This window comes from Eptatretus burgeri, chromosome 4 (assembly GCF_056783735.1).
Source record: "Eptatretus burgeri isolate ZD-2024b chromosome 4, Ebu_testis_v1, whole genome shotgun sequence".
NCBI lineage: Eukaryota > Metazoa > Chordata > Myxini > Myxiniformes > Myxinidae > Eptatretus > Eptatretus burgeri.
Window position 1 is genome coordinate 140,629,953 of NC_140964.1, and position 19,158 is coordinate 140,649,110.

The 19,158-nt window shown below is 41.8% G+C and overlaps 1 protein-coding gene across 1 annotated transcript in view; it reads right to left on the reverse strand.

Moving 5' to 3' along the window:
• The window catches only part of HECTD4 (HECT domain E3 ubiquitin protein ligase 4), a 525,771-nt gene that overhangs the window by 188,833 nt on the left and 317,780 nt on the right, over positions 1 to 19,158 (reverse strand). The window contains exons 38-39 of the mRNA XM_085880170.1: positions 12,049 to 12,278; positions 9,623 to 9,822 (exon numbers count right to left, since the gene is read on the reverse strand). Of these exons, the coding sequence (XP_085736296.1) occupies positions 9,623 to 9,822; positions 12,049 to 12,278 (430 nt within the window). The remainder of the gene's footprint in view (positions 1 to 9,622; positions 9,823 to 12,048; positions 12,279 to 19,158) is intronic.

Here is a 19,158-nt window from a genome sequence, read left to right on the forward strand (position 1 = left end):
TGAACTTCTAAAGGTGATGAAATATAAAACTCTTTTAGAAATCATCAACAAATCTTATTGGTTTCCTTTTATGAGAAAAATAATTGTGGATTCAAGAGTATCGCAGAATCCAGATGAATATACGTATGACATTCTATGGGGTGAAAGTGATTCAAGGATAGTAAGGGATGAGGAAGGAGTTGAAGAAACTGAGGCAAGAGAGAAGGAGGAGAGGGAGAAGAGAGAGAAGGAGAGGGAGAAGAGAGAGAAGGAGAGGGAGAAGAGAGAGAAGGAGAGGGAGAAGAGAGAGAGAAGGAGGAGAGGGAGGAAAGAGAGGAGGAGAAGAGGGAGGAAAGAGAGGATAAATAAATATAAAAATTCAGAAACCAGTGAGATTATAAAAAGATCAAAGGTATTACAGAAAATAAATAAATTTCAATGCACTGAGGAGGAAAACAAAGAATTGGCAAGTTTATTAGAAATATATGCGTCAAGACGATTAACATCGGTTTCAGAGAAGATTTAAACGAGAAAGTGGAAATAAAGAAGAGAAAGAAGGAAAAGATTATATTATTGATAATGTTGGTGTAAATAACTTTAATTAAAGTTTTACATTTTTTTTTCTTAAATAAATGGAGGAGAGAGTGAAGACATTTCTTAGGATTCTTAATGTTTTAAAAATTAAGATTCAAATGTGCATGTTGGAAACTAAAAAGGTTTTCGCACTCTTTCAGAATTTTTCTCATAAATAAATGAGTTATTGCTTAAAATGTAAAAAGAAAACCAAGAGTAAAAATATCTCTTATGTTAAAAGTAAAAATATTTGGGTTATACAAAAAGGTACATGTTCGGTGTGTAGCTCAAAAAAGAGTGAATTCACCAAACACAAACAAGGGGGAGATATACAAAAGTTTTCATCAGGAAGTAAATTTACAACAACTGGAATACCAGGGGAATTACATCTTCCAGGGTATTCTTTCTGTGGTCCAGGAACAAACTTGAATAAAAGATTAGATGAGGCTGACAATCCTAAACCGTGGGGCAAACCTATCAAGAGGGTTGATGAAGTGTGCATGAGGCATGATATTGATTCTGGAATTAGCACAACGTTGGAAGAAAAACACAAAGCCGATAGAGAAATGTTGTATAATTTGTCTCTGATACAATATCCAACCTTAAGAGATAAAGTTGATAGGTTCATCGTGAAGAAGATGATCAGTGCTAAATTGAAACTTGGGCTTGGAAATTCAAAAAAACTTATAGGCTCTAATGATGTGATTAAGATTGAAGAGCAATTAGCTGATGAATTACAGAAACCAACTAGAGGGGGAGCACTCGGTAGAGTGCAAAACCTCCGCCGCCAATACTGCTAGGTCACTCAAGTGAACCTGATATCCTATTCATTCTATTTGACGTCAACAGTGCTCACAGAATTATAGTTTGCAACTTTCCCTTTTACTTTTAACTTTTACATACTCAATTCATTCGTCATAACTAGATTCCTTGAGACAGAAATTGATTTTACGTGGGTATATCCACCTGAAGTTCCAAAATCAGCCGCAATTATTATTTTGGCATGTTTTTTTGTTGGAAATCACATATAACATGTAGAAATGCAAAAAAAAACAAAAATCGAAATTTTGTTGAAAAAAGTTGAAAAAATATTTTTTTCTCTAACAATTTCTTTTGGGGGGGGGGTTGGAATCACTTAAAACATGTAGAAATGCAAAAAAAAAAAAAATTCAAATATTTTTTCAAATTGGCCGCCATAGCGGCCATATTGGATTTTGGACCAAGTACAAAATCTAATGGCATTATCCTTGGACCAGACCTAACCCCCCACCAAGTTTCGACGAAATCCGTCGAGGAGTTTTTCCGTAATACTGTTCACAAACAAACAGAAAGGGGTGAAAACAGTAACCTCCATCCATCTTCGATGGCGGAGGTTAATAATCACAAAGTTTCATAGAAGGAAGGTCGATTCCAAGGAAGTTGATTATATCTGGTCCACTGATTTGATTGAACTCAATTATGATAAGGGAAAAAAGTATGCTTTAACTGTTATTGATTTGAGGAGTAGATATGCGTGGGTTGTTCCTTTGAAAAACAAAACAGTTAATACCCTTATGTTAGCTTTCCAACAGATATTCAATAAAAGCAAGAGAAAACCTAAAAAATTGTGGACTGATGAGGGTACAGAGTTCTACAACAAAACATTTATGAATTTTCTTAAAAATAACAACATTACATTATACAGCACCTTTAATGAAGGAAAAGCAGTTGTTATTGAGTGTTTTAATCGCACTTTAAAAGAGAGACTATGTAAAAAAATTCACACAACTCGGTTTTCAACAATGGTTATCTTTAATTCAGGAAATTGTATATAAGTACAATGACACGATTCAGACCTCAACGAAAACGAAGCCATCAGAAACATTTATAAAATTAAAATATGAAAATTACCCCGTGTGGGGGGTGACGGTCATCTCAATAATACCACAAGTTCTCAATGTTCAGTTATGACCGAAGACTACTGCGCAGTTCTACTGCGCAGCTCGAACTGCACAGTTTGGTTAAAGATGACTCGGCATTTTGGCACGCGTGCACGAAATTATATTTTGAAAATAAATGCTGACGTTTACATTTCGGGTTTTGAAACTTTTGCACCTTCGGCAGAAAATGTATAAATATACAAGGTCAGCTGCTATGAAATGACACCATTCACTAATTTTTTACCATGCCCAGTAGAGAATATATAGCCTCGTGAAGGTAGAGCAGTTTTTGCAAACTTTGAAGTCACGTGACGCGAAAACGAAAGCGAAATTCGAAAATCCGTCCCGACCAAATTTAGATATTGTCCCATACATTCATATGCCACAATCAAATTCAACATCGCTTGAGAAATGTAGGAGATAGATTTTGAAAATCGTCATTTTCGCATTTTTTGCCAACTTTGAAGTCACGTGACACGAAAACTAAAGTGAATATCGAAAATCCGGCCTGACCAAATTTAGATATTGTCCCATAGATCCATATGCTACAATCAAATTCAAGATGGCTTGAGAAATGGCAGAGGAGATAGAATTTGAAAATCGCCATTTTCGCAACTTCAAAGGCCTCGTGACCTTGACCTTGACCTTCGGTGACCTTGAAAGTCATACCATCGTGTACGTCTCATCGACCTCTATCAGGATCACTAATGACCAGATCTCCCGCTTCAACTTCATTGTGAACGGACGGACGGACGGACGGATCGAAGGACATCGACACCGATATTATTAGGTCATGCTCGAAGAGATGACCTAAAAAAGAGATTAATATCAGAAAGCCTAAGTTCAAAGTTGGTGATATAGTAAGAATATACAGGTGGAAATCTCATTTTGTAAAAGGTTATACCAAGTGATGGACAAATGAACTTTTCAAAATTGTTGATGTTGTCAGTGCAGTTCCATGGACTTACAAGTTATGTGACTTAAAGGGGGAAGAGATTTTAGGTTAATTTTATTCACAGGAATTACAAAAGTCAAAGATAAATTGAAATTTTTTGACTCTGCCCCTTTTTAAACTCAGCCCCTTTTTGACTCCTTCCACACAAGCCACATCCACGCAAACCCCACCCACATAAGCCATATCCATCATGTCCACATAATTAGAGATTAGTTTATTAGTTTCCACACACGTTTATTTAATTGAAAAAAATTGTTCCACCCACACAAGCCACATCCACACAAGCCCCACCCACCCACACAAGCTCCACCCACCCACACAAGCCCCACCCCCTGTGCACCCCCACCTTTGACCCACCAGCCCCCTCATCTCATCCCGCACCCTTCCCCACACACACACGGGGAGGGGAGGGGGAGAGGGATGAGGGGGTGGTGGGTCGTTGGGGGAGTGCACCTACCCCCCAACCCTAACCCTCCCCTTTACATCTCCTTTATTCTTTTCTAGTAATTCAAAATCAGATAATGATAAGGAAAGCATTTATAATTAAACAAAAGTAATAACATTGAACAAAATCTTCTTTCGCAGCAGTCTGATGGTTTGTTTTGGTTTTGAAACTCGATCAACATATTCTGTTCAAAACAAAGAGTGAAGAACAATTAGGGTATATAAAGTTGATTGTATGATGATATTAATAAAATAATAAATATAACATTTACCTCCAGAAGATAGTGTCGTGTCAGATTCCTCCAGAAGATTAAGTTTTGTGTTTAGTTCATCCAGACAGGTGTTTAAACTGAAAATGATAATAATGATAATAATGAGTCAGAGTCAGAGTCAGAGTCAGAGTCATAGTCAGACACAGACACAGGCGTGCGCACGTGCACGCACGCACACACACACAGACACACACACACACACGCAGAGATAAAGACAGAAAGAGAGACAAAGACATAAAGACACACAGAGGGATAATTTCTCACCTTTGACTCGACTCATTCAAGATCAGAGGATGTGAGAGAACTTCTTGCCATCCAACAAAAACAAAAAAGTTATTCCCTAAAGTAGAACATGGGCAAATATTCGTTGGTTCGCTCTTTGAGTGAAATGAAAATAGAAAAGGGAAGAAGTGCTTTAATCAGTAAGTCTCAATCATTCATAGTCTCAATTTTACATTTGCTTGTATGGGAGGGGGAGAAAATCAGTCTCAATTTTACATTTGCTTGTATCGGAGGGAAGGGGATAGGTGGGGAGAAAATCAGTCTCATATTTTGGGCTTTTGGGGCTTGAGTCAGAAAGTTTTTCCCTTTTCCCCATTCATTTGAATGGGAGTTCCAGAAACCCCATTTATCATCTACTCTCATGGCACTCCCAACCTGTCCACGAAGTTTCATGTAAATCCATCCATAACCTTTTAAGATATCGTGCTATTTTTTGTTTTTGGCCCCATCCCTCAATGGTGAAGAATCACTTAAAAAAATTCTAGTAGCCGGATCCAGATACGGATTTTCACCAAAATCTAATCACTTTCTCCTCGTCACACACTGAACCTGTCCACCAAATTTCATCCGGATCCGTCGCCGACTTTTTGAGATATCATGTACACAAACAAACAAACAGACAGACAAACAGACAGAAAGGGGTGAAAACATAACCTCCTTCACCTTTGGTGGTGGAGGTAATAACGAGCTGCAATTCAAAGATTTATCAATCCAAAGCGAACACAAAATGTTGGCAACCACTTTTCACAGCTCAAACCAACATGAAGGAACTCCTCCGAACATGAGTTCGATGGAGGTTTTTATTTTTTTATGTACGAATGCTGAAGTGATAGGTATATAATGAAAACACATTGCACAAAAAGTAAAATAAGGCGATATCGTATAAAAATGAAATTGCACAACAATTTCAGCCAGGGAGCCCCCCCTCCCCCACTCCTCTCCCTCTCCTCGAGGGACTGCCGCCATCGCAAAGCTCGGTCTCCGCGAGATGTGTACGATCTTTATAATTTTTTTTCAAACATGTATCGATGTTGAATTGATGGGTTGTACAATGGTAGAACAAAATGGGAACGTCGTGGAAAATAAAATTTCACATTTTCAGCAAGCCAGCCATCACCTGTTTCATCGCAGAACGACACGTGGCTAACAACGCAAGCGAGTGTCCCTGAACATTGTTCAAGTCGATCGACATACATTATTCAGTGACAGTGCGAATATTGCAGAGCACTTGCCAAGTGGTTTAAGCACTCCAACAAAACGGTTGATAAGAAAAAGCTCACTTGGAAAGCAAACAGCAATCACCGAACCGTCATTTTAAACATACACCTCCCGGAGATGCCCGAAACGTCAAATATGTCCGAAATGGACAAATTAACACTCTTTAGGAATCGGAACTGCTTGTAAGTTAGATTCTGGAGCTTAAATATTGTTATTCATCTCAGTTTAATAGATTGTCGAGATTATCACATATGCGAAAATGAAATCAAGCCATGGACACTGCCATCTCTGGGCGTTTATGAGCATTGTAGTGTATCCAGCGATTTGGAGCTATGATGAACACACATTCAACAAGACGGGGAGCACTCGGGAGAGTGCAAAACCTCCGCCGCCAATACTGCTGGGTCACTCAAGTGAACCTTATATCTTATTCATTAAATATGATGTCAACAGTGCTGAGAGTTATAGTTCTTTTCTCCATTTTTTTATGGGGGGGGGTTGGAAATCACTTAAAACATGTAAAAATGCAAAAAAAAAATTTGTTGAAAAAAAAGTTGCAAAAATTTTTTTTTCTCTAACAATTTTTTTGGGGGCGGGGTTGGAAATCACTTAAAACATGTAGAAATGAAAAAAAAAAAATTTTTCTTCTTTTTTTGGGGGTGGGTAACAATTTTTTTGGAGGGGGGTTGGAAATCACTTAAAACATGTAAAAATGTCCCAAAAATTTTTTTTTTCTCAAACAATTTTTTTTGGGGGGGGGGGTTGGAAATCACTTAAAACATGTAAAAATGCAAAAAAAAATTTTCTTTAACAAATTTTTTTGGGGGGGGTAACAATTTTTTTTGGGGGGTTGGAAATCACTTAAACATGTAGAAATGCAAAAAAAAAATTCTCTATTTTTTTTTTGGAGGGGGGGTGGAAATCACTTAAAACATGTAGAAATGCAAAAAAAAAAATTCTCTTAATTTTTTTTTGGGGGGGGGTTGGAAATCACTTAAAACATGTAGAAATGCAAAAAAAAAAAAAAAATTTCTCTAACAATTTTTTTTTGGGGGGGGGGGGAGTCCAAAATTTAATGGCATGATCCTTGGACCATACCTCACCCCCCCACCAAGTTTCGTCGAAATCCGTCGAGGAGTTTTTCCATAATACTGTTCACAAACAAACAAACAAGCCAGAATTTCGTTCATAGAACGAAAAATCTTGCCGAACCGAAGCACGTGAAGCGCAAACTGAAACAAATACTTGTGACATATTGATCAGTCTATCGCTCAGCTTATAGAGACTTGTGGAAAGAGTCTATTGATAATGATCTAAAGATTAATCTTAAGATTGAAAACTACCAATAATATATGGATGCTAGAGAACGTTCTGTTATCGCAGGAAGCATTTTTGGTTCCTTGACAAACTACAGATCTGGAAAGCGCTCATCAAGGGCTTTCATATGAGGTATTACTCGATATGGTACCTAAGATGTGAAAAATTGACCTTGGGGTCAAAGCATTTTGACCTCAGGCGCTAACCATGAAGGTCAAGGCCGATCTCCACCAAAAACACATCAGCTGAGCGCTAAACCATATGCAACATTCCTACAAAGTTTTGAGAAGATTCGATAAAAATTACTCCCAAAATTAGGGTTTCGTTGAACTCCATGATTTACCACAAAGTGACCTTGACGTTGACCATTATGTGTGCTGAAGGGTATTCCAATAATACTATGATATGTGTAACCACAAGAGATTTCAATGAGAATTGCGCTCTACAGAGTGATTTAAAGGCGAAAAATAGGCAACGACAAATACTTTTATGAAACAAAGTGATAAACAAACAAATAAACAAATAAATAAACAAACAAACTAACTTACCGACCGATACAATCTTTCCGAAAATTTCGGCAAGATTAACAAACAGAAAGGGGTGAAAACAGTAACCTCCATCCATCTTCGAAGATGGCGGAGGGTAATAATATGAGTGAGTGAAGTGAAAAAAAGAAAACTTTATCGTGAGGAAATCATTGTGGCCTGTTCCAAGTCAAGGCATGGTTGAGCAGGCCCAAAAACATGGTGGCTTCAGATCCCGGCAAATTTACCCAGGAGACGCCTAAAGACCCCAAAGAGCGAGGTGGCCGAGGATGCGCCTGATAAAGGATATAATTAAATAAGGCCGTTAATTATCTTCAAAATGGATGTATTAATTAACCTAAACATCCAATTTTCACTCATTCACTTCCTCGGAACTCCCTTATTGTGCATGCAAAGTTTCAGGCTACTAGGTGTAATGGTTTTGGAGTTATGGAGGAGACACACACACACTGACACATAAATTGCCTTGCAATTGAGTGACAAACCATGTGGAGTCAATCTGCAAAACAATTTGTGCATGAATGAAAGAGGCAAGGAAATAAAGGACTCATCATGCAAAAGATAAACTTTAAATCTCTGACAAATAATTTATGTTTCCTATATTTAGTACAATACATCGTCATAAAATAAATAAAAAATAGATATTGCTACAGGCCAGTCTATTCTTTTTCCAAGATTTAGTTATGATTGGTTGAGGTTACATAGTTTTGTAAAATAATAATACTTCAGAACTACAGAAGTTAAGAAGGTGGTAGGGGTTGTTAAGTTTTCAGACTCAGAATAAAAGGAGTTGCAACAACAACAACAGAGAGAAACAACAGGGGGAAGGAGAGAAAGAGGTGAAAAGGAAAAAAGAGATGATTGAGGGGAAAGGCCATGCTCCTCTGGGGCTTAACTTTGGCTTTCATGCTTTGTTTACATCAAGGTGCTTTCCATTTGTTTCTGACATCATTAGCGAAGAGGTGATGGTGCTTAGACCCCCCGAGCCCTTTGCCACGATGGCTCAACTCTAATCCGCTGTGCACTGGTCCATGGAGGAGATCAACTCGTCTTGTATCTACCCTTGGAGGTATTGTTCTCCGCTGAACTTCCTCGGCCATTCGTTGGGCCTGCCTGTAGGACACTGCACTTCTCCTGGTACCTGGGTGAGGACATCAACATTGCCCTTCTTGTGTTACCTAAGTGGCGTGTTTGATTCACACACCCTTCCGAGAAGGCGACTGGCAACCTGGATGGTGTCAGCTTTCGGAGATTATTGTGGTGGAAACTCTCCTGTCATTCAATAAAAACGTCCTTCCAATCTGGAGTTTCCATCTTCATGATCTGTGGTATGGCTGTAACGACTGAATTGGGTTCTCCTTTGTGCTTCGGTGACTTGTGAATTCACTTTTTGAGGACTTGATGGACTACCAGCATTTCAGCCATTTATGAACAGCTGGGTTTAATTACTGCACTCTAAGTTCTTAATTATCTAATTAGGGATTCTTCTGCAAGTTATTTATTATTGTAGCCAATTTGTAGTACTGCACTATGATTGTGGTAGACATTAGGGATGATTAAATATTGTTTGCAAAATTCATCCATCTGTCTCCTGTCACAGGAGGAATTTTGCACTGTCGTTTGTTGGTTTCTCCAATAAAACAATATCAGGGCACATTAGTGTCCCTTTATCTGATGTCCTCCAGGCTATTAGCGAATCAGCACACCATTTCCTGAGGTCGACACGTGACAATAACAGATCCAATCACGTCTCTGACTCGTAAATGGAGGGAATAATCAACGAGCTCTCACCTAATCAATTACCCAAGATAGCTCGGATTTCCATAATTAACTGCCATGCTCTTCCAGCTAAAGAAAGCTGCATAAAGCAACTAAGAAAAGATACACAAGGTAAGCCCTTTGCTCTTTCAAACCCTACCCAGGTTCCTCTAGAGCTGCAGACATTCACAAGTAGTACATGCATGAGAATTATAATGCTACCCCTTCAGCAGCCAGACCGGTGTCATTATGAGAGGGAAAAGATGGATACAGAAGCAAAAGGCATTCTTTCCACCATTTTACTCCCTTGGGTTGCTAAAAGTTTCCTCCTTCCTTCTCACACAGAAAGGTATTGCTTACCTTCAAAGGATTGAACAGTTCTTGCACGAGTGAGATGAGTTGTCCTGCAGACAGTGATTGGGAATAGATAAGGTTCAAGACTGCAGACAAGGTTTCAGCACCTTGCCCATAAAAAAGTGGTGTGGCAGTACTTGGAACACCAGGAAGGGGTTGTAGTGTTGGTTGACACAATAATATGGATAGAGATGAAAGTCTTCCCTCTGGAAAATAAAAGTTAAAGTTGGAAGAGGAGTAAAGAAGTATTAAAAAAAAAAACACAGGTTTTAAAAAAAAGTAAACTCGTTGGGGGACTACTCAAAAAAAGGAATTTTTTTTTAATAGAAATCACATTTTTGTACACCACTGCATCTTTAAAACAAATTTGATAAAAAACCAATGCCCCAAATTCACTAATTTATGTTCCTGTGCAGTAAATTTTTATTTATTTTTTCCAAAAATGGAAATTTTGGATTTAACAATGGATTAACAATTTGTGCCATGCATGATCGACATTTCATGATGCTGCTCTAATGTGTAGTTTTAGAAAAAATTGTGATGTTGTTTGTAAATGGATGTCTGATCATCATATCATCATATGAGAAGGCACTTACTAGCTTGTCTCATCATATACTGCTGTAGAGACAAGCCAGTCAGGAAGTCAGATGACACCACATTGATAAGCCTGGTGTTGGCTTTGCAGTTCAGGTGGCTGGCTTAAGGCTTTACAATCTTGAGTTCAAGCATCTATTTTCCCATTGAATTAACACCAAGTAGATTGACTCAGCCTGTCATCCTTCCAAGGTTGGCAAAATGAGTACCAACTTACTGCTAACGGGGACATCGCGTCAGCGGCGCAGCCCCACACGAGAAAATGATGCAGCCAAGCAGCCACAGAAAATGATGGAGCCAAGCAGCCATGACTAAATAAATAAATAACCACATTGATAGGAGGTCAATGTGAATTATCAGCAAAAGGCAGATATCCTTCACAGGGAGATTACTGAACATCATGGCAAACATGTCCATACTTGCTCAGGATGGCATTGCAATGCAAAGACAGCATCTATAGGCAAAGACAGATGAGGCAAAGACGATAAAGAAAGGCAGATTTGGTGAGAAGTTTTGCAGGCAGTGTTGGTGAGGAGATACGAGCCAGGAGAGATAAAGAAAGAAGGCTTGCGCATTGAGGAATGCAAATGGCCAAACCTGCAAGCACGGGACTTTGTTAACTGTGCTGAAAATTTGGTTATCTGGAGGTGAGCCAAGGGACAGTCCTCACATGGCTATGTAGTCTCCTGCCATTTCATTCTTGATGTTAAACGCTCTTGGAAGGAAGCTGGATGATTGATTTATGGTGAGTGCCTCAGTGAGTTATGTGCCGATAATTGACATCCTTCACGCTATTGGTACACAGACCATCCACAGGAATGTTCACACACAGTATGCGACTTCAGCAAGCTCACCCAGGCAAAAATATCAATCCTTTCCTGCAGTAATTCTCTGCAGACTACTGTAGTAGGACCCGTTACGAACTCTCATATATGAGAGTACCACTCTCGTATACTAGATTTCTAACTGCAGCATTTTTGCCTGGGAGTGATGAAGTGGGGCTTCAGTACGTTTTAGTCCCAAACACTGAACACATGCCGAGCTACCAATGTCTGTGAGTTTTTGAGTCAACTATCCTGCCATTACAGGATTGGGAACAAAGAACGCTTATGGGTAGGAATGGTCAACGTTGGTATAATTATGGGATGGAGCAAAGAAGTCGTTGATATGCTGAGGAGAAGAAGACTTGATAATTGTTGTCTTCAAGAAACGAGATAGAAAGGGCTGAGTACAAGGCATATTTGGCTGCAACAACAAAAATAAATAAACCTTTCCAGAGTGGAGATCAAAAGGGCATCGCTGGTGTTGATGTTCTCATCACAGAAAATTTTATCCAAAAAGTGACAACAGATAAGTGATTCTGGAGCAGAAAAATGATGCTGAAAATTATTATGGGAAAATACATTATGAATATTTTAAGTGCATATGCACCCGAAGAAGTCGAGACAAAAAAGAATGAAGATAAGTTTGGGATGAATGGCCCAACGCCCTATGAAGTGACTTTACATTTTGTGTTCCCATTTTTTTTTGTCTACTACCTGCACATACATATATACACTGATTATACATCATTATACCCATATGATGCATAACTGTACATATTAAATGTGACATTATATCCACACACACACACACACACACACACACACACACACACACACACACACACACACACACACACACACACACACACACACACACACACACACACACACACACACACACACACACACACACACACACACACACACACGAATTGCGATTGCATGTGAATGCACGCACGCACGAACGAACGAACGAAAGCACGCACGCACGCACGCACACGCACACACACACACCTTCAATTGGTGGAGCCAGCAAATGGGAGGCAAGGAGATGAAGTTGCCCCACACTGATAATTGGGCACACTTGTGATGGCACTGCATTGCAGGAGGAAGTAGCCTTAGAATAAACAGAGGGGACTGAAGACCCATGAGGGGAAAGGCCTGGTGCTGGTGTCCCCATTGCACTCAATACAGCGTCTCTGCAATATAATTTACAGAGTGAAGCCTCCAGCTGAAGAAGATTTCTGAAAAAAATAAATTGCATTCATGAGCATCTACAGCTGCTGCAAGACAATCATGTTTTTTTTTTTTAGCATTACCAGGACCTTGCATAAGAGATGGAGTAGAACATGGATGGGGAGAGGATGGAGCTGCATGTACTGTCATGTACATGGGGCATCATTTATTAAAAACAAATTATGGCTAAGAAATTGAGAAGGAAACAAAGGAAAGAAGAATATTTTCCAAAACGTATCCAACTTCACGCAGGCACTTTTAAGATGACGGAATCAGGTGAGTTGCAGGATTTTGTTTTTGTATTTTTCATCTGAATTGTTAAACTGCTGTCCGTTGTAATTGATGATAAGAGATTTGTTGTGGGTTCTTTGATGCCTCAAAAGTTCAATTCTAGAGCTGTGTCCCTGAGCACGTGTAGTGCAGATTAAATTTCCTGGTTATATGTTGGTGTCGTGTTGCAAGTTTTAATTATCGGCTCCTCCAATCTTGTGACCCCAGTTCTACATTCACATTTCCATCTCACTCGTTCCTTCACCAGGTCTTCCCACATTTCAGTGCTGATGTGACAGGCTTCCAAGTGTTGTTTTGAGTTGTCCTTTTTTGTCAGTGGCCAAGAGTCAACCATCTCCATTCCCTCCCTTACCTCAAATGGTCGCACAGCTGACACTGCACGTGAAAAGGTCAGGTCAGGTAAGGGAGCATGCACCGGAGCAGTGCTTTGCTCCCACCTCACCTTCTCCTTCCCCCCTCACTCCCCGTTAACTCAACTGGAGGAGGAGGGAGGAGGGTGGAGGAGGGAGGGAGGAGGAGGGAGGAAGGAGGAGGAGGGAGGGGGAACGAGGAGGTGTGTTCCCCCTCGCAACGGAGGCCAGCAATGAGTTTCTGTATGTTTACAGAAAAATAAATAAAGCCTTCAAAGAAAAGAACACATGAAGGAGGTTCAGTGATGAGAGAAAGGTGCATCCATGTGAAAAGGCTGAATGTCTAAAGCACTGTGCTTGCTTCGAAATCTTGTCTACCAAACCCATCACTTTCTGGACCAACCTTACCCAGTTGCACCCAGCTGTTACTGGACTCTGTGATTTTCCCCTGACAAGATGGAGAGCTTGCTGTCAAACCTCGACTCAGATTCTGCAACCGGTCCAGATGGCATCAGCCCACGTGTCCTAAAAACCTGCTCTGCTGCTCTTGCTCACCCTCGCTCTGTTCTATTCACCCTCTCATTTGCTCAAAGTCATCTGCCATCTGCTTGGCAATCAGCAAACATTACCACTCTGCATAAAACATGTGCAAAAACTGATCCCTGCAGCTACAAACCAATCAGCCTTCTCCTAATCATCAGCAAGGTTATGAAATCCATCATCCCTTCAGACATTAAATCTTTCCTCTTCTAAATGGCTGAATTTCCGATCATCAATTTGGTTTCAGACCAGGTCACTCTACCCTGGATATGTGGCTTCTGCTCTCCCAACAATGGATGGAGGTCCTCAATGCCAGATATGAAATCAGAGCCATCTCCCTTGACATGTCGCGTGCTCTCAATATGGTCTGGCACTCCGCCCTGCTCACCAAATTCTCTTCCAATGGTATCCAAGGCAATCTCCACTCTTGGCTCGCAGACTTCCTCTCCTGTCGCAGTCAACGTGTGGCCTTTCATGGAATTCTCTCATCCCCTCTTCCTGTCCAGGCTGGAGTTCCTCCTCAAACTGAGAGTGCTGTGAGATGTGGTGATACGATCTCTGACTTGTTTCCAGTTGTTACTGGAGTTTGTTTATCAGGGGTGTGTGCTGGCCCCCACACTTTTCAGCACCTGTATGGACTGGATTCTAGGGAGGATGTTGGACAGATCAAGCTGCGGTGCATCGTTTGGGAATGTCAAGGTCTCTGACCTTGATTTTGCAGATGATGCAGTCATCTTTGCGGAGACCTTAGATATCCTTTTGGGGGCCCTCGAGGTGCTGAATGAGGAGTCGGAGCAGCTGGGATTACAGGTTTCCTGGGTCAAAACTAAGATCCAGGCTTTCAATGACATATTGGATGCTGCTGTCCTGTCTGTACCTGTTTGTGGCGAGGACGTTGAGGTCACGGAGAGATTCACTTAAATTTGGCAGTGATATTCATGTCTCTGCTGGCTGTGAGCCAGAGATCAACAGACGTCTGGGTCAGGCCTGGAGAGTCATGGATTCACTGGATCATGGGGTGTGGCACTGCCGAGCTCGTCTCGTGGTTGCAGCCGGTTCCATCAGCATCTCAAGGAGATAGGGATAGGCCAGGCATCTGCCTGGGGGATGGCCAGATGGAGCCCACTGGAGTACCAGCGGAAAGTGGACGCAGACACGCTGCTCCGGTGCATGCTCCCATACCTGACCTGACCTGACCTGGAGTTCCTCAAGGTAGTGTTCTGGGGGCAGTGGTTTTAACCATTTTCATCAATGATCTCCCCGACTCTCTGGAAAATGGAAAAGATCTCTTTGCTGATGACTCCACCCACTGCCCAATCATGAGCAAGGCAATGGTATCAAACATTGTTTCAGACATTAAATCCTTCCTCTTCTCCAATGGCTTGATTTCCGATCATCAATTTGGTTTCAGACCAGGTCACTCTGCCCTGGATATGCTGCTTCTACTCTCCCAACAATGGATGGAGGTACTCAATATCAGACACGAAATCAGAGCCATATCGCCAGACAGATCGTGTGCTTTTGACATGGTCTGGCACCCTGCCCTACTCACCAAACTCTCTTCCTATGGTATCCAAGCCCATCTCCACTCTTGGCTCGCAGACTTCATCTCCTGTCGCAGCCAACGTGTGGTCCTCAATGGAGTTCTCTCATCCCCTCTTAATGTCCAGGCTGGAGTTCCTCAAGGCAGCATTTTGGGCCAGGTTCTTTTTCTGGTTTTCATCAATGATCTCTCTGACTCTCTGGAAAAATCGCTGATTTACAATGACATTATATTGTGTGCGCAAAGTCCAAACCACATTAAGTTCCAGGGGTCAAATATTTTTGTTCTGAATAGATAAACACAAGAGACCATGAACTCAAAATTAGGGGCAGAAAATAGAACATTAGAGGGGAATAACTTAGCAACGGAATTAGCACAAAGTGAGGGGGAAAGGGGGAGGGGGGATTAGGATTATCTCATCGTGCTTGTCCACGGGGTCCATTTTGTGCGGCTTTAGTGGGAAATCCATGGAAAAGGTTAAAATTGGGAATGGTCTCTTGTGTTTTCTCGAGAGAACAGTCGGAATTAACAAATTCATTTCAGCAGAGCACACAACAGTTCCCACAATGGCGGAATTAACAATTCCGACCGTGGCTTGGCAGATTATATCTGCGCAATTTTCATCAGGATTTTCAGTTAGCACTTACATTATGTTGTAATGATTTGTATGCGAAGACTGAGAAACGGAAGGGAGTCAAACAGGACACAGCTTTATTTATCGCAGCCTTGGGTTTTAATCACGATCTTGGCAAACGATACAAAATAATGCACCACATGGTGTTCGGCATGCACACCCCCCCCCCACCTAGTCCTCCAAGTCCATCTCACACCCTCACCCCCTCCCATGACATCACGAACATATGTCAGTCCCGGATGTTCATACATCCCCTTACAACGTAGGAATGACCTAACATGTCGTAAAACTATTCAGTCACATGTTCTCCATTCCACATAAGGCACACTGACGTCCCTGGCAGCCCGACAACTTCTTGTCGCTTCGCTTTATCTCCTTTCTATTTCCCTGCTGGATAACTCTCCTCTCTGCTGGGTGCCGCAGCTGTGGGCTGAAGACATGTTCATGGTGGAGAATTTTTGATCCCTGGTACCGGTATCTTTTAGAAGACCTCACAGGGGCACCCTTTATTGTGTGCTCATGGCCATCTTGATTCGATTTCATTTCCTGTATTGTGTATTTTTGTTATATCCGATCATGAGCGTGCTTTATTTATTTATTTATCTGCCCGTTCTCATGTCCATCTATCTTTTATCCTGACATTATCCGTTTTTGTCATCTTGAAATAAACTTCCATAAAATTCTGCTTCAAACTAAATCAACTGCACTGGAGATAGGTATATATATATATATATATATATATATATATATATATATATATATATATATATATATATATATATATATATATATATATATATATATATATATATATATATATATATATATACTAGCTGAAACCCCGTCACAGACGGATTCCGTTCATTCAACCTCCCTCACCAGCTCAGCCACCCTCGAGGGACATGGACTGGACAGGGTGTGCTTGCCCCCGCCTACTCATCCCCCGCCCCTGCCCCATTCAATTTGCTTACCCCCGCCCAAAAATGTAATTACCCCAGCCCTGCCTCTTCACTCCTCGCCCCCCGTCTTTTGATTCCCGCCCCCCTTGCCCCCCGGCCCCACCCCCCTGTCCACCCCTCACACTCAACTCCGCCTCATTCAACCCAGCCCCCGCCCCATTTCCCCCTGTCTCCCACTTTCAATTTGCTTACCTCCGCCCAAAAATTTGCTTACCTTGCCCCCCCCGCCTCTTCATTCCTCGCCCCCGCCTCTTCACTCCTCGACCCCATCTCAACGAAAAGTGTTTATTCTGCTTCGGAGTTGAAAGTTGACTATTGCCACTGTGCGCGATGCACTCTTACAGGTACCATGTTTCTTTCAGTCCAGGTCACAGTACCGAGAAAAACGTGACGCGACCGCTAGGAGGACAAAATTGGTCGTTCAGTATTAATATATAGATACCTCCTGAAATAAACTTCCATAAAACTCTGCTTCACACTAAAATAAATCTACTGCACTGTAGATTGGTGTGTATATATATATATATATATATATATATATATATATATATATATATATATATATATATATATATATATATATATATATATATATATATATATATATATATTGTGACGAATCTCCGCCCACCGAACGTGCAATTCAGTAGCGACTTTCCGGACCAATGCCGGAAACCAGTCACGGGTGTGTTTTAAGCCACACCACAACCTTGTCCGTATTTTACCCGCGCGCCACAGGGTCCGATCGCCGAATAATCGATTTACCTAATTACTCGCGCGGGTAGATTACCGAGAGATTGTACCTCAACAAAGGCCTGCTTGGACACGAGCCGCCGAAGCAGCTCGCTCCGTGTTGGGATAACCGAGCGGGGTATTATCGCCAGGCCTCATTAGACCCGATTCTATTATCGGTTATTTAACAACCAACTATATTCCGAGTGCAATATGGCAGTTCAATTAGGGGAAAATGACGTGAGGAACAGGTTTTACATTCAAACAAGCACATTTATTATTGCACACAAACATGCAATTATATGATCAAGCAATGAATGGGTGAAACACGCATGCAGTTATTGCGATGAATGCGGGACGGGACAAGACGCGAGCAAGGCAAAGAGCTACCACCGTCTATTCATTATGGACACTTATCGACAGTTCTACTTAACGGACTCGGCGCCACAACTTTCATACAAAGAAAAGCAAGGAAAAACCCCCTCAAAGACAAGGGGGTAGACGGGACCTCTTAGGGTCTTTATGACACGGAGCCGGGTAGACCGAAAGAGCTCCACGAGACTGTGCAGGCTACCTTCACCCTCGTGGTGACTTGCTTGGGCGACCCTCGATGGTCCCTCTCCAGCTCCCCACTGACTGCGGAGAATCCAGACTCCATGCTCCAGCGCAGCTCCACACGACTACCCACAACTCCGACACGACCCTCGTCCCTCACCTCCACCACTCAACATCCCCGAGAGGCAGACCGAGAGAGACCGACTCCTTTCACTCGACCCTCTCCACTCGCTTCTCTTCACGCTGCGTTCAGCGCGTGCTTTTATTTCCACAGCGCCTCGCCCCTCCCTTCGCAGCGCGCGGGGGCTTTTCCACCCAAAATCAGGCCCCCACTTTACATCAACTTTGACCCCTGGCTCGAACCGCCCCTCCCCCGTCCCGAAGCGTGGGAAAGCAGGAAGGGGGGAGGGGAAATCCCATGCGTGTTATTGGAGCTTCTTCTTTCCTGATGAGCATCCTGGCATAGATGTTATTCGCTGCGGAGAGGTTTGTGGTGTGGTTGTTGTTATGGAGAGGTGATTAGTGGTTGGCGGGGTGGAGAAGGTGGTGAGGCGATGTTGGCGGTTGTGGGTAAAGTGGTGAGGATGGCGTGGTTGTTGTTGAGAGGCGGGTGTGGTTGGGGTGGTGGAAATGCGGTTGATCCAAAATAACAACAGCAAAAGAAAAACGGCTACCTCAAAGATCACAGCCCGGGTGACACGAATAAATCCCTTTAAACATCGGTGGGGAAATCTATCTGAACACAGACTTATCGACATAACTGATCTGAGGACCTATATGGTGCTCTGTGAATTTCCACAGCCGTAACAATATATATATATATATATATATATATATATATATATATATATATATATATATATATATATATATATATTCTTCTTCTTCTTCTTTGGCTGCTCCCGTTCGGCGTCGCCACAGCGGATCATCCGTATGATCCGCATAGTGATTTGGCACATGTTTTACGCCGGATGCCCTTCCTGACGCAACCTTGGTCGCCTCTTACGACACAGGGATATGGTACACCTATTTTAACCGGGGTATACACCGGCCCAGTATACTGGTACTTATTTCGCCGACCTCGGAAGGATGACAGGCTGAGTCAACCCCCTGGTGTATTAATTCAGTGGCCCAACGGGGCTTGAACTCAGGACCTTTTGGATCCCAAGCCGCTGCCCTAACCACTGCGCCAACACCAGGCTCATATTATATATATATACATGTATATATATACACATATACATATACATATATATATATATATACATATACATATATATATAC